This window comes from Eubalaena glacialis, chromosome 10 (assembly GCF_028564815.1).
Source record: "Eubalaena glacialis isolate mEubGla1 chromosome 10, mEubGla1.1.hap2.+ XY, whole genome shotgun sequence".
NCBI lineage: Eukaryota > Metazoa > Chordata > Mammalia > Artiodactyla > Balaenidae > Eubalaena > Eubalaena glacialis.
In genome coordinates this window covers 82,189,589-82,206,103 of record NC_083725.1, presented here as the reverse complement: position 1 = coordinate 82,206,103, position 16,515 = coordinate 82,189,589, and the positions used below count along the sequence as shown (strand labels likewise).

Sequence of the window (16,515 nt, the reverse complement as noted above, 5' to 3'; positions counted from 1 at the left end):
TCTTTATCCATTCATCTGTCGATTGAAGAAACCCTCTTTTCCCTTCAATTCTAATGTCATCCATTTAGTTGCATATTTGTTTTACTACATGGCTTTTACGACAGGGGGCTGTTTATCTTTGTGGTGGGGATAACAAGGAGGTACAGTTACTTCGGTCTCACAATCAGAGTAACCGGGTTATGAAGCTTCAGTATCTTGGCTGGGGTGTGACCCAGAGGGCAGCCAGAGCTTTAATCTTCTAGACAACAGCCTCAGCACACCACTAAGGGGTGGTTTCCTGAATTTGAGAAACAGTAGAGAAGATAAAGGCCAACTTAGATGACTTGAAGGCTGGGGTTACACTGATGTGGTGGTGGGAGGATTAAAGGAAGAAAAGAAAGACAAAAGTTAAAACCTGTAATGTGTACATTGTGGAACAGAGTTGTCCCTTTAAAAACTTACAGTAAGAATTGCTTTTTCTTAAAGTGCAGGCCCCTGAATATTTCCCATATGTTCCTACTACTTGAGCTTATAGACTCACTGGACTTTAGGAATGGAAGTGTCCTTGGAGATCACCATCTAAATATGTCATTATAAAATGATGTAATAGAACTCCTTCTGCTATAAGTAATAGAGACCAAACTCAGACTAGCTTAAGTGAGAAACAGAATATATTGATGCACAACCAAAAAGTCCAAGGATATATCTGGTTTAGGTATGGCTAAATCTAGGAGTTCAGGCCAAGTCTTTAAGATTCTATTTCTCTCCGTCTGCTTTTCTTGGTGTTGGTTTCACTCTCAAGTAGCTGCTTCCCATGTAGTTGTAGCAGCTCAAGACCAGCTCCAACCAGAGTCCTAGAGCTAACTCTGATTGGCCTGGATTGGGTGATGTGTCAGCCTCTGAGCCAGTCAGTGAGACTTTGGAGCCTCAGCTCCACAGGGACTTGTAGAGTCAGCAGCACCTTTTAAACCACAAGGACTGAGCGTGGGGGAGGGTGATCCCCAAATGAAAATTGAAACACTGTTAGAAGAAGGGGTGGGAGATGGGGGGAAAGATGTCCCCTAGTGATGGATAGAAGGAGGTCCAAACAAGCTTTTTTTTTTTTTTTTCCCCACAAAGCTTTGGGTTTTCATGGAGAAGTCACGAGTACATGGACATGAGATGTGAGATTGCTTTTCTCAGTTTCCATGCCTAAGTGAAGGCCAACAGTTCGGCCTGCACACACTAAGAAGCAGACCTGTGTTAGGGTTTGTATTTTCACTTTACATTGACATTTTAACCAGCTCTCTGACTGGATTGATCTGCCCTGAATCAGTGCTGATTATTGGTAGCTGAGGTTCTGAGGTTGTTGCAGGGACACCTGAGGTCTGGCCACCGAGATGTAAATGCAACAGCATTTCCATTGTTCGTTCTCCTGTTGAAATGGAGAACCCTCAGGCTTGGCCATTTCAAGGAGTGATCGATGTCTAGACCAGGACCTTTTTACCAAGGAGCACAAGTCGCCCAGCTGCCCATTCAAGGTTCCCTGGTAATTTTTCTGGTCCTTCTGAGCTAGGCTGGAGTGGGTTCCCCTGCCTCCCCAGTCTAAACTCTGCTAAGCTTATGGAGCTGCTGCTGCTGTGTCTCTGGTGTCAAGTAATGAGGAGGCAGACATAACTAGGACCCAAGGAGGTGGGGAGAAAGGCAGCTTCCAGTGCGAGATGGGCCATGAAAGAAACCTGCCCTTCTCTATGCCCCAGAAGCTCTTTAGCCTCGGTTCACATCCTCCCCTGTCACCCCCACCCTGTTCTCCTTTGCAGTTTCCAGGTCTGCATATGTGCAGATCATGGACATGCATTTGGAGAGGCAGTAGAGAGCAGTGGCTACAGCACATGGGCTCTGCAGTCTGCCTGGGATTAAGCCCTGGTGTCTCTCTTTCCCAGCAGTATGGTCTTGGGCAAATCATTTATCTTCTCTGTGCCTCAGTTTCCTTATCTCTGAAATCTGACTAATAATACTTCAGAGAATTGTTGTCAGGTCAGTGTTCTTGCGTTCCTGTTTGAGCAGTTCCCTGACAAGATAGATAAGTAGTCATATAAAGAGATTGCTGTGCCAATTCTCTACTCACCATCTTGGAAGAATGTTAATTATGCTGCTAATTGTACTTTGGGCTGTGCTGGATGCCAGTGGGAGAGACCCTGGGCTCAGGAACCTTCTATCCAAGCTGACCTGCCCCAGACAGACAGGTGGACAAACAGCAAAAGGGAAAGGCATGAGAATATCACATGTACCATTTATTTGTTCATTGGTATTTATAGAGCTCCTATTCTGTACCGTTATTTCATGGAAGTTCTGGGCATACGATGAATGGCCAGCTGGGCCTCTGGCCTGAAGGAACTCATAGTCTACTTGGGCGCTAGATGAGTAAACATGCAGTTATGGTCCAGTGTGATTAGTGTGATAGTGGGGTCAGCTGAGATCCTGATCTAGACTGGGGGGTGTGTGTGTGTGTGTGTGTATGGTGGCTTCCTGGAGGAGGTGACATTTAAGCCAGATCCCAGAGGAGTAGAAGTTAGGCCAGCAGAGTAAGGGGATAGGGTATGAAAGGAGCTCCAGGCAGAGGGAAGAGCCCATGCAAAGGCCTGGAGGTAACTGGAGTGTAAAGTGTACCCTTTGGGGAATCTTGGCTGGGGGTTCCAGCCTGGATTGGGCTGAACGTGCTGCTGTCATTGCAGGGACATGGAGAAGGTGGAGCGACAGGCGGTCCCCCAGGCCAACCACACAGAGTCCTGTCGAGAATGTGGCCGCATGGGACCCGGACATGCAAGGGATTGTTCTCATCGCAACCACGAGGATTCCTTTGGATTCGAGAGGCGGGAGCAGGAGGAAGACCGGTACTGCTCCCAGAGGGACCCACTGGAGGGCAAGCGGGACAGGAGCAAGGCCAGGTCCCCATACTCGCCAGCCGAAGAGGATGCCTTGTTCGTGGATTTACCCAGTGGCCCGAGAGGCCAGCAGGCTCAGCCCCAAAGGGCAGAGAGGAACGGTGTGCTGCCTGGCACATCTGGCCCAGGAGAGCAGAACGGGACTGGCGGGTACCAGCGGGCCTTTCCTTCCAGGACCAACCCTGAGAAGCACAGCCAGAGGAAGAGCAGCCTGGCGCACGTGGAGCAGTGGGCAAAGGCCCAGAAGGCGGACGGCAGGAGGTCAGTAATGGAGTCAGGATCGCTGCCGCTAATGAGCATAAAAATGTCATAAGAGTAGCTATCACTTACCCAGCACATGCTGGTACATGCCCTCCTTAAACTCTCTACCCCCGTTATCTCCATAAATCCCTGCAACAGCCTTGCAAGGAGGCGTGATAGCCTCAATTTATAAACAAAGAAATTGGGGCTTGGAGAAGTGAGGGAACCTGCCCAGGGCACACAGATAAGTGGCAAAGGCAGAGTTTAGACTCAGTCCGTGAGCCTCCCAAGTGCGCACGAGATTATATCGGGGGTAGGGGTTTCCCATTCCCCAGGGAGCGTGCCTTGAGACTATCAGCATGTAGACAGTAACTGATCTTCTCCTCTTACTTAGCTACTTCTCTGCATCCGGGAAATATTTGTAGCAGCTAGAGTAAATACAGATCCATTTTTAATTCCAGGCACGTAGAGAAGTGCTCAGGCACTGTTGACATTAAGCTTTATTATACCCATTCCTTCAAGAAGTGGTTTTAATTATTTAGAGGGACTGCATCTCTTGCTATTTGCAAAGCACTATCTGTATTTTATTATAATTTTAGATTAATTAGGACACATTTATGAATGTGAAGAATTCAGGGTCACTCAGCTTCCACATTGTCCTTAGAAGCCACTGTGTGTTGTCTTCACTTTGAAGACAGCAAATCCCCCTCGCCATCCTCAGGCTTCTAAAACAGACCTCAGACTGGAGACGAGATAGCAAAGTCGGGGTGCATTCAGAAAGCCCGCCAAGGGCTGGAGGGGCCACAGTGGATGTGTCAGAGCTCAGGCCAAGTCTGCCACAGGCCTGATACACATGCTTTAAAGTGCTGCTCTCCATTCTCCCTGCTGTGAGGCCCACACTTTCCACTGTGGGGTCTGGAGGCGGTGGTGCTCCAAGGGGAATAGGCTAGGCCTCTTTTTGGGTGGGTGGGGCTCTTGTGAATATGTGGGTATTGTATGCATGTGTGGGTTGTGTAACTTCTTTAATCTGGTCCAGGTGGGCTACTGTGAGGTTAGATGGTGGAGAACTCACTGGGAGTTAATGGAAACTCCCTAAGCAGTTGGTAGACATTGTTGTGGGTCAGACTAGGAGAAGGAAGGCCCTTTGTGTTGTAGCTAAGATACCTTCCCATTCCCTCCTGGGACAGACCAGGTGTCAGTTCTGTTTGATCAGATTTTGTGTTTTATTGAAAATAGCTACTGCCCAAGGACACAGAGGAGGGAAGCTGCTATTCTTGGTGCTGGGCTAGGTAGACCCCCTAGGAGATAGTTCTAAGTGACCTTACTGCTGAGTGAGATTGGAAAGCTGGCAGGGGTTGTATCGTGCAGGTCCTCATAGTCCAAGGTAAGGAATTTGGATTTTATTTGAAAAAGCAATAGGGAGAGCCACTGGAAGGTTTTAAACAGGTAAATGATGTGATCTGATTCACAAAGAAGATAAGAGCCTAGGGAAGAGGCTGTTGCAGTAGTCCAGCATGGTGCCAATGGAAATAGAAAGAAATATATTTGAGGTACATTTTGGAGGTTGAAACAGAAAAGCTTGTCAATGAATTGGATGTGCAGGATGAGAGAAAGGGAAGAGGAACAAGGATGATCCCTTAAATTTTGACTTAACAACCGGGTGGTTGCTGAGATGGGGAAGGCTTAGGAACAAGTTTTGGGGGCAAATCGGGGTTTCCATTTGGGGGACTTTTAAGTTTGAGAAACCTATTAACTATCCAGTGAGGGAGGTGTTAGGTTAGGCACTTGGATATGGATTGTGGTGTGGAGGTTTGACATTTGGTTGGACATGCTGATTGGGAGCAATCAGTGCATAAATGGTGTCCCAACTTGGATGTTAGCAACAGAAGGGGGATCCAGTAGAGGAGACAGTGTGTCAGAGAGAAGCTACTCGTGATAAGTTAGCTGTTTCCTTTTATATGTATTGATAACAACTCTTAGGAACTGAAGTCAGTATGGGGCTGACTAGGGCAGGTAAAAGCAGGAGAAACCAGAAATAGAAGCAGATAGGAAGGGCATGGGTTTGGCCCTGATAAGCCTGTATTTCCTACTGAAGAGTCTGGATTTAATCTTGAAGGCCCATGAAAGCCATTGATGGACTTAAAACAGGAGCATGGCGTGATAGTTTCTAATATTTAGGAGGGTGGTTTGAAGGGTGTTGGCAGGGAAGAGGCCTCAGGAGATTTTTCAGACTAGATATTCCTTACCTCATCTCAGTTCTCACATAGCAGGTCCATGAATATGGTGAAGAAATTTCCCAGGCTATTCTGATGTACCCTGCCCAGAATGAGAATGGCAGTTTTAATTACCCCTTGTTTAAAAAACTTTTTTTTATTAAAGTAATACCTGTATATAGTTTTAAGAATTTAAGTAGTATGACCCCATCCATCCCTATTCCTGATTCCACCACCTTTGAGGCAACCACTTTCAATTCTTTTAGTAGTTTTATGTATTTATCTCTATATTTCCAAATAAGATAACTTATACTGCTGTTTCTTGAGTTTTCAGTTTTAGTTAGCTATCGACATTCTACTCTAGATGATAAAGATTTAAGTCTCTTATTCCCCCCCCACCTTTCCTTTCCAAAGACACACTTACCCTTATCCCAGCTTCATAATATAGTTATAGCATAATTTTTGTTTAGATCGCTAGTCAGTTTTTACATTATTATATAATGTGAAGTATAAATATTCACAGCTGGGCCATGTAGTATACAATAATTAAATTTCATTTGTGGTACAATTTTTTATTTTCTGGTATTGATAATTTTCATGCTTATAGCTTGCTTAGTTTTCTCTGTACCCATTACTAATTCATCACCAAATTCATAGCTAGATGTGTAAATCTCTCTTTGCTCAGTACCCTCAAATAATCAGTAATCTACTTACAAGGTAAAAAATCCAAATAAGACAAATGGGTAAATACTGAAAAATAAGTGTCCTCCTATTTTATTTTAGAAACCTAGATCTACTCCCCAAAGACCAACCACTATATTCAAAACAAAACAAAACAAAAATCCATGTTCTTCCTCTTGCTTTGTTCCACTTAATATATCAATAAATATATCGATAGATATTTTAAGATATCTTGGCTATCTATATCAGCGCATATAGACATATTATTAATTTGAAATGGTGCAGAATATTGCATTGTATGCATCTACAGTGATCTTTATACCATTTCCCTATTGATGGATAATTAGGTTGGTTATAAACATTTGCTATTACAAACTATGCTGCAGTGAATATCCGTGCCTAATTGTCTTTGCAAACAAGTGCAGGTATACTTGAAGAACAAATTACTTCAAGTGGAATAACTAGGTTGGAGGATATATGTGATTTTAATTTTGATTGATATTACACAATTGACCTTCAACAATGCTGTTTGAGTTTATACCCCACCAAAAGTGTCCCTGTTTCCCCACCCCACATCATCTCTGAAAACTACTATTTTAGGTTAACTGCTTGCTCTGGTGACCATATAGAAGATGGTTAAATGGAGAAGAGTATGGAAAGAACATGACCAAGTATGAGGTGGTCATATTTTGGGTAGGAGGCGAGGAAGACCTAAACAAAAGTGGTAAAGATGGTGAGGATTGTGAGGAGGGGTTGGATAGGATACATAGATGTTGAGATTGGGTAGGTATAGGGCTTGGGAAACTGATTCATCCAGGGCTGGAAGGTGAGGAGGGCCACAGGTGGAGTTGAGGTTAACATTCAAGTTTGACTTGGTTAATAGGTAGATGTGGCGCTGTGCACAAGATGTGAGCATGGGAGAAAGAAATGAGCTTGAAGAGGAATGTGGTACCTGTGGAGTGGCCAGGTGGAGATAAGCAGTAGGGTATAGGGAATATGGGTTCAGTTTAGGGAGAGATTTGGAAGTCATTGCCCTAGAGGTGGTAACTGATGCCCTGGCAGTAGTCAAGATCACCGAGGGTTGAATGCTTAGAGCGGTGGTTTTTAATCGTGGCCGCACAATTTGGTCATTTGAGGCCCTGCTCAAGAGATTTTGCCTTATTTGGTCTGGGGCAAGGTGAGGGCATCAGCCTGTTTTAAAAGCTCTCCAGGTGATACCAGTATATGAGAGAGGTTTGACATTTACTGAGGCCTGGGTCCCATGCTGGAAAATCTGATTGTGATGATCCGAGTTTCAGCCTGGACATCAGGAGTTTTCAAACCGCCCCCCCCCCCCCGCCCCCGGTGATTCTAACATGTAATCAGGGTTGAGAATAACTAGCTTAGAACAATAGCAGAGGGCCAAAGGCAGAGCCCTGAGGGTTTCCAGTCCAAGGGGGTGGGCAAAAGCAGAGTCTGCATAAAGAAGTCTAGCGGAAGATGGAGGAGGAAAACCGGAGTGTGGTGAGGGAAGGTTCATTTGGAAGGAGTCCAGTTGGCAGCATGAGACTGCTCCCTGGATGTGGTGCCTTCTGAGGAGGCTGGGCACCACGGAAGGAGAATCTGGAATGTCAGGGTCTCTCTGCTGGTCTCATGCTCAGTAGCAGAGGCCTTTGGTTCCACTGAGCTTCTTGATGGGCTTAGATGAGTAGACCTTCTTAACAGAGCTAGAATTTTGAAGTTAAGTCAGGAGGCAGAGCAATGCGAGGGGAAGGCCAAAGGGAACCAGAAGGAAGGCATGGCCATTGTGGCAGGGGTGCAGAAAGGACTTTGCAAAGCTGTACCGCTGGTATAAGTTGTAAGTTATGTAAGTTATAAGTTGTGGTTGTGAAATGTCTCTACATAACTCTGGCAGCCCACAGACCTACGTTATTCTGCTACACATAATGGGGGCTGGGGGCACATGAGGGAGCTAAAGGATGAGAAGTCAACTGCAAGGAGATAAGAGGTGGCTGGAGAAGGCGTCGGACTGTCCCTAGGATGTGATGGGGGAGTTCGAGCCCTTCTTATCTAAGGGGCAGGGAGACATTAGGTCTGTAAATGAAAACAGTTTGTTGGCCTTGGAGGTCATTGAGCACTCAGTAAGAGGAATCTCAGTCTAGTGATAGAAGTAGTTCTCAGGGGGCTGAAAAGTAAACGTGAGGGATTGAAGACGACCCTTTGAGAAGAAAGCCGTCAGCCTCTGCGTAAGCAGACTGCTCAATGTCTGATCGTTCACTTGTGTCTAGGAAGGACTGCATATTGCATATCAGAGTTATCTTTTTTTTTTTTTTCCTTAAAGATGTGTTTGTAATCTCTTACAGTCAAGTAATAAGTAGTTCTGGCTGCTTAATAAAGGAAGCTCCTCCTGTTGATAATACAGAAGAGGGATATCCCTGCTCTGTGTATGATTGAGACTGTGCTAATCTCGTTAGATGGAGCACGTTAGACATTGGAAGGAGGGTTATTTGAACTGTAATATGATCTCATATTCTCGGCTCTAGACCACACAGGGAATTATTTCTAATTGTTCTTTCAGTACTTGGAGATGTATATTATATTTCACTTTATTAAACTCCTTTAGAATGATGGTTTGCAAGGACAGACTGATACACCCTTAGAATCTTACCACATTCTATGAGGTTGTTTTGAAATTCTAGCCTTCCATTTTTTCCCTGGTGTTTAAAGTAATGCATACTTGTAAAATAAAATGGCAGGGGTGGGTGTAGAGTCAGGGATGCAAACATTGCCACGAGGAACAGAGTAAAACGTGGAAGTCCTGCACAACCGATGTGGAAGCTCAGGTGAGGACTGCCTGCTGCATAAGTAATTGGTTATAAAACTTGATTTCACGTTTCGATATGACCATTTTATAGGGGCTATATCAGAATATATAGGTGCCTTTTGGAAAGGGAGCCCCCTGTGGCACAGAGCGGGATTTGAGGGCAGGAGACCTCGAGCCTTCTTTTGGATAAAGCTGGGGTTGGGGGCCAGCAAATGGATCTGCTCTTAGGACAGAGCGGCTCTGCGTGCTCCTGCCTGCTCCAGGGTGATCTTTACCTCATCTTACAACCGAACCTCCTGTGTCCCTCCCTCCACCATCCGTTAGTTACTGTGGTTTGGCCTCTGGCACCAGGACTCACCATTGGCACTGGGGTCTTTGGGGTCACCCCCAAATGGCCAGCTCTGAGAGGATGGCAAGCAGTGCATAAGCAGAGGGCACAGGCTAGAGGATAAGCTGAGGGCTTTGGGCCACTGCCCTGGCGGCGGTGGGCTCTGACCATCTGAACACCACAGGCAGGCATGGGGAGTGGGCTGCAGAGCCAGACTGAAGGGGTGTATGGAGCGAGCATGGCTGGGACGTGCTTTGCATCGTTTGCATTTTGCTTCAGGCAGAGTGAGCAATGGTCAGTAAAGTCATGAACTCCCCGGGGGAAGCCCCCAGCCTGGTTTCTGCCATTGCCACCACTGCTGTTTGAGGGTTCAGGCTCTGCCCCTTCCTCAGAGACACATTCCCCTCTGACTCTGGGAAATCCATAGCAAACCCTGCCACCTGGTGGCAAGGAGACAAGCTGGGCAAGCTGAAGAGATCTTAAAATTACCTCCCGTAATTGCAAAGATAACGATAAAAAGGGAAAAGAAAGCCACCATTTTTTGAATGACAGCTACTTTTAATCCTCACAACAATCTATTAAATGGTTCTTAGTAGCCCCGTTTTACAGTAAGGAGAGTGATACAATGAGTTTAAAAACAGAACATCACTTCTCAAACATCAACCACCTGGAGGGCTTGTTAAACCACCGGTGGCTGGGCCCCACCCGCAGGGTTCCTGATTTCAGGTGGGGCCTGATAACCTGCATTTCTGACAAGCTCCCAGGTGGTGCTGATGCTGCTGGACTACACTTCGAGCTTAGAACAAGGTCTGGTGAGCGCTGCTGTATAAAGATTTGTTAGGTAAAATTGATAGGTAAAGGCAGAGTCAGGATTCCAGCCCAGGCCTGACTCCAGAACCTGTCTGTTTTACATCCTGCTGCCTCTCAGGTTAGACTCTTAAAGCTTAATAAAACTGTAGTTGGCCCTTGCTGAATTTTTCTTTCAGAAAATAAGATGGCTGGTCGGTAGTAGTTTTCGCCATCCTATCCAGCTTTTGTGTGCCGGAGTATTTGTTGAAGGGCTGGTTATGTGTCAGCACTTTCCCAGACCGCGGACAACACCGCAGAATGTAAGACACAGTTGCTGCCCCACAAGGATTTACAGCTTGGCTGGGGAAGAGACAGCTTACGAGTAGGAAAAGGTTACATCAATATAGGACCTTGGAAAAGTTACAGGCTGTACAGTAACTAGGTCAGAGCAGGGCAGGAACCCTGAGGGCCGTGGCATTGCAGAAGGCCTCTGTGGAAGAGGCATGGGACAGTGTCCTGGAGAATGAGTGAGATTTGGTGATAGGGCAAGGTGAGCGCATACAGGTAGGGGAAGGAGGAACAGTATTATGAGAATAAGGAGAGAGAAGTGGGAAGGGAGCACCCACTGGTGAAGGTACTGCCTGTGTATCAGGCAAGGAGCCTGTGTTCTCTTCCTGTCTCATTTATTCTTCAGGACAGCCTTAGGAGGCAGGTAGTTCTGTCCTCATGTTATAGGTAAGGAAGCTGAGGCTCAGAGCAGTCAGGTAAGCTGCCTAAGGTCACACAGCCAGTGGATTCAACCCTAGGTCAGACTTCCTCTGCTTTTTCTACTGCAGAAAGTTGTCCAAGTGTGTAGGAGGCCAGGCAAGATTAGGGTGAGGCCCTCACACTCAGGCTCCAGCAAGTGCAGGGGTACACCTGAGAGGGGGGGTGCCCCCTTAAATGTTGGACCCTTGACGGCCAACTTGCCCCAATTTGATCCTGGCCCGGGTAGGAGGAGCAGTGAGAAAACAGCAGGAAGGGAAGGTGGGTTGAGATCAGGTGCTAGAGAGCTGTGAGTATCAGGAGAAGGGGTTTAGATTTTATTTCGTAAGCATTAGGGAGCCATTGATGGTTTTGGAGCACAGGAGTGATTAGATCCAAGCAGTTGATTCTGTACAGCATGGAAACTAGTTAGGAAGGTCTCAGAGTTGTCGGGGTGGAGGTAGTTAATTGGGATGTGGATTAAAGACCCTTTAATAGGGAAAGAAAGGAACTGATGCCAGCCACTTCCTTTAAGAACCTCCAGGACTTGGTGCTGGGGAACATCTTGGTGACCGGGAGAATCATGAGGCATCGCCTAGAGATGTGCACACCTGATGGAAATGCTGACTGATGGCAAGAGAGAGAGAGGCAGGTTTAATCATGCTGCACTTGAAGTGGGGCAGCCAAGTCGGCCTGGTAGGGGGGTTGACACTCCAAGGTTGATGGATAAAGTGGTTTAGGAATCCTCTGCAAAGGGAAGAAGCGACTGAAGTCCTGGGTGTCTGCGTTGATTGTTCTTTGGGGTTCGTACAGGGCTCCTTCACATGCCTGGCTTTGTGGCTTTGCCTAGCTGTGTTTCCAGAAGCCCAGCAGACCCCTTGCTGGTCCTCTTACCTGTCCTCTCCTTTCTCCTCAGCCTGACCCTGGACCAGACCCTTCCTCGCCAGGGTCCCAGCCAATCCCTGTCCTTCCCAGAAAACTACCAGACTCTTCCCAAGAGCAGCCGACACCCGTCAGGGGGCTCTTCACCCCCTCCCCGCAACCTGCCGAGTGACTACAAGTATGCGCAGGACCGAGCCAGCCACCTGAAGATGTCGAGTGAGGAGCGCCGGGCACACCGGGACGGCACCGTGTGGCAGCTCTACGAGTGGCAGCAGCGCCAGCAGTTCCGGCATGGTAGCCCCACGGCGCCCATCTGTGCGGGCTCCCCAGAGTTCACCGACCAGGGCCGGAGCAGGAGCATGTTAGAGGTGCCCCGCTCCATCTCTGTGCCTCCATCTCCCTCGGACATCCCTCCCCCAGGGCCCCTGAGGGCCTTCCCACCCCGGCGGCCACACACGCCAGCAGAGAGGGTCACTGTGAAGCCACCGGACCAGAGGAGGAGTGTGGACATCTCGCTGGGCGGTTCTCCCAGGAAGGCATGGGGCCACACCACCAAGGTGAGACTCCGGAGGCCCTGCCAGGCTGCTGGGGCCCAGCATTAGGGCGTTAGGAGCCTCACACGGTTTGAACACAAACTTGAGCAATGTAGGATAATGATAGGTAACACTTATGTAGTACTGTACTTTAGCGCTGGGTATAGCGCTAAAGGCTTTAATTCTTACAACACCCCTATGAGGTAGGTGCTATTATTTCAGGTTTCCCCCGCTATCTGAAGGTAGTGTGTTCCTATGAAACCTTTAGTAAGCCAAAGTGGCATAAAGCGAAGAAGCAATTACATTTTCTGTGAAAGTGAAAATCCCCTTTGGATTTCAGTTATCAAAAACAGGTGCTAAAGGTAGGTCTTTTGTAAAATCAAAGTGGCATAAAGCGAACTTTTGTAAAGCAGGGGATACCCGTGTGCCCATTTCACACGTGAGAACTCTTAGGCATTAAGGGATGAAGTTACTTGCACAGGGTCACACAACTAGAAGTCTGCTTCCTTGCAGCTTGGAAGGCAGGGAAAGATGTCTGTGTTTAACTAGTTCAGTTATTTATAATAACCTGACTTAAGTTTTAACTCCGGAGGGGCTCTCACAGTTTGTCATTGTCATAACCTGGTGAGAAAGATGTGTATCCCAATTTGACAGATGAAGAGAGTCTGAGGCTGAGAGAGGTGCCATGCCATGTGCTTGGCTGCCCTGTAGTGAGTGGCAGAGCCTCTGGCCCCCGCCCCCCTCCACGCCCGGCTCTCGGTGTGACTTCCTGTCTCCCCTCCTGCAGAACTCCTCTCATGTGGACCGACGCTCCATGCCCTCCATGGGTTACATGACCCACACTGTCAGTGCTCCCAGTTTACATGGAAAATCGGTAAGCAGCACCTCCTCTCCCCCTCCAGGTGACTGATCTTATCCAGCTTGCAAAGGGCTAATCTCATCAGGGTTCTCCCCTGAGCCAGTCAGATGCAATCCCCATTTTAGAGATGAGGAAACTGAGGCTCAGAGAAGTCGAATGAGTTGCTCAGGCCCATCCCGCTGGCATTGGGACCTCCTGAGGTCAGCGGAAGAGCCTCGGGGGGGAAGTGGAGGAGAATGTGGTGTTTATTCTCTTTTGGGCAGCATTTTGTCCGCAGCATTTTCCAGCCACCTGCCTTTTTCTCTGGTTAGCTCCTCTCCTTTCTTCCTGGTCTTTGCTTTGATTAGTTCACTGTCTTCAAAACTCAAGTCTGGGTGAGGTTGCACTGCTGGTGGCTGTTTCCTGATAAAAACTACTTCCTGCAGCCCCTTTTCTGCCGGTGCCTTTACTTGTCCTAATGACAGAATTAATGCAATAATTACTTAATGGTGTCACATCAATGCTGTGCCGGCACCGGGGTGAAGAGTAATTATAGCGTCGTGCTCCTGTGGTGGCTAATTTCCTCATGATGTGTCTACACACCTGCAGCTGGAGGAGCTCTCACTGCTTCTCACCCGGTTACGGCGGCACCAGGCCAAGTTGGCCAGGGTGCGAAATTTCGCCATCGGCCAGTTACTGCAGCACGAGCTGACCTTTCCCACCTGCCAGGTCAGCGCTGGTGGGCTCTCTCAGGGCTGGGGGCCACCCCGGGGACAGGGGAGTGACATGCTGGCCCGTGCTCCCTCGTGCCCGTGCTCTAGTCTGTCCTGCTGTCTGGCTCTCTCCCTTGTTCCTGCCTGTTTGCTTCTGGATGCTACTGCCAGACACTGTGCAGCCGTCGTGGGGCCCACGCCCCTGTTGCTGGGGAGGAGGCTGCATGTGGTGTGAGGGACCTGAACTGTGGCTTCTCTGCCTGTGAGTAATGACTGCCAGGCTGGTGTGTGGTCATGTCCAAGGGCTGTGCTAGCTGTCATCCTTGTTGCCACCTTGGGTACTCCTTGGGGTGCTGAGAGGTGTGTGTCAGCCTGGAGGGAGAAGGCATGGTGCCCTCTCATCTGGACAGTGCCCTGCTGACTGTCAGAGCATCTTCACACCCTTTATCCCAGTGAACTTCACAGTAGCCTGGGAGAGGTTAGGTAGGACAGGTGGGATAGTGACTTGCCCAGGATCCCTCAGCTAGTGGCATGCAGGCTGGAGCCAGATCCCAGGTCCTGTCTGGCACAGTGTTCTAAACTGTTTCCAAGACATGAGGGGTTGCAGGCAAGCTCCTCGAGGAGTAGACAGACAGTCATTCTCCTGGGCATCCTGAGCGTCTTAAAGAAGATGCTGGTCCACATGAGCCTGGTCCCCTGAGCTGCACAGAAGTAGGCAGAGGACAGATGAGGAGGTTGAGGGAATTGTCACTTTCCTCACCTGTCCTATTTTAGTGGGACCTGAGAGTTACAGGAAATGTATTTGGAAAAATGAATATAAGGGAGCACGTGCAAAAATCCTAATTTGTGAATTTGGGTGATTTTTAATAACATTGCTCTGTCCCTCTTACTGCGGGACTGGGCTGATTGAGGAAGTAGGGATGGGTAAGGAGACAGTTTAGGGACAGAAATAAGATCTTGCAAACCACTGGTGTCCCTGGCAGTGGTCCTTCAGGCCTTCTCATGCTTAAAAGCACTGCCTGAACGTTTTGCATTATTTATTTTTGTTTGTTTTACATCAGAGCTCTAAACTCGGACCCCCTTCCTAGCCCTGGCTTGCTTTCGCTTGCTGAGAGGCCTCTTAGTTGGCTGAGAAAGTGCCTGGATGGTTTTTCTTAAGCTTTCGTAGCCCCTCTCCCTCACAGTTAGCGTCTGTGATCCATTACATAGGAAGCACAAGTTCTAGGAAATCAAAGAGTCTTTTCCTTATTCTCACTGTTCCTGGTAATTATACTGAAGAACTCAACAGACTGTCAGAGATGACACAGGCAGACAGGTCTGCCTGGACCTTCCTTATCTAGCTGCTGACCTAGCCACCTTGGCTCCATGCTCAGCAAACGGAGCCAAAACTTCCAGGAAACTTTCTGCAGCTACTGGTACTTATCGTTCTAGAACCCAAGGTCAAAAGGGAACCTCCCTGGGTCACCTAGGTCATCTCCATGCCTCTTCCAGGCATCCATCCACACCAATCAGGGGGTCATTTTCCTTCATGCATGTGAAGTGGCCCAGTGCAAAGGTTTGGAGCGTAGCATGTCCTCTTCCAGGTAGACCTCTCTAGTTCTGTCTCAGGAGCTCGCCTCTGCCTCAGCTGCTCTGCTGTCCTGGTCCTCTGGTGGGATGTGTGCTGTCTCCCTCCTCCTCATCAAACTGTCCCCAGCCAATGGGGGGAACAAGCTGGCTTTCCCCACATGGTAGACCTGTGAGATCCACCATGCTGAGAGAGCTCTGAGCTGCACCGAGACATTTGTGCTTCCTCTGTGGCCTGGATGTGTTGGTCTGCTGTGGTCTCTTGTCCCCGAAGCTGCACAGGTGTAAATGAGTAACACGTGAAGCCCTGAGTTGTGGACACCTTCGGTGTTCATAACTGGCTTTTTTCTCTCTCTGCTTCATTTGAAGGCTGACGATACCTACCTCCAGCTGAAGAAAGACCTGGAGTACCTGGACCTAAAGGTGAGTGGCCTCAGGGGTCTTGCTTTCCTGGGACACTTACCTTTCGGAGAGTGTCAGCCTCATTGGAGACCAGCCCCAAAGCCAAAGGCCTTGCAGGTCTTACAAATCTGGGTTTCAAATGAAGATGTCTCCTGTCTGAATCAGAAGGGGGATTTTTTGTTTTGGGGTTTTTGATTTTTTTCTTTGGTTGCTGTGGCTTTTGGAAATTTTTTAAATTGAATATAATTGACACATAACATTGTATTAGTTCCAGGTGTACAACATAATGATATTTGTATATATTGGGAAATGATCACAAATCTAATTAACATCTATCACCATTCTTGGTTACGAATTTTGTTTTCCTTATGATGAGAACTTTTAAGATCTACTCTCTTAGCAGCATTCAAATATGCAATACAGTATTGTTAACTATAGTCACTATACTGTACATTACATCCTCATGATTTATTTATTTTATAACTGGAAGTTTGTACCTTTTAGAAGAGTCCAATTTCTTGTAGCCTCAGACTCTGGGCTCCTCTCAGTTTCTTGTGAATTCTGCTGTAAGGTCTCTGGCTTCCAGAATGAGGGCACAAGATCTTGCTTTCTTCCTATCCTTGGTTAGAACCACAGGGTTCCTCCAAATAATAACCAGTTGCTTCTTCAGAGCCTCCAGTGGGGCGGGGGTGGGTTTGGTTCACAGGATGCCACTGATGTGTGTTTTCAGGCACAAGCAGTTTGGTGGATTGTCTGGTTTTGTAGTTGGGGGGTACCGGAGGGCTCTGAGGGGTACCGGAGTCTCCCCTCCGTGTTTAGATGAACGTCGGGCCCCTCCCTGTAGGTGATGAAGGTCAGGCTCTAAATCAGCCTCCACAGC

General features: G+C 47.9%; 1 protein-coding gene across 9 annotated transcripts in view; it reads left to right on the top strand.

The window, feature by feature from the left end:
• PLEKHA7 (pleckstrin homology domain containing A7) overlaps nt 1–16,515 on the top strand; it is a 213,660-nt gene that overhangs the window by 158,369 nt on the left and 38,776 nt on the right. For 8 of the 9 annotated variants that reach the window (XR_009702216.1, XR_009702217.1, XR_009702215.1 and 5 more), the window contains 4 exons: nt 2,694–3,164; nt 11,618–12,140; nt 12,904–12,990; nt 15,603–15,656. Coding sequence is in view for 1 of the 9 variants with exons in the window: in XM_061201502.1 (XP_061057485.1) it covers nt 2,694–3,164; nt 11,618–12,140; nt 12,904–12,990; nt 15,603–15,656 (1,135 nt within the window). In the remaining 8 variants the exon portion in view is untranslated. The remainder of the gene's footprint in view (nt 1–2,693; nt 3,165–11,617; nt 12,141–12,903; nt 12,991–15,602; nt 15,657–16,515) is intronic. The other variant, XR_009702219.1, reaches the window with a different exon arrangement.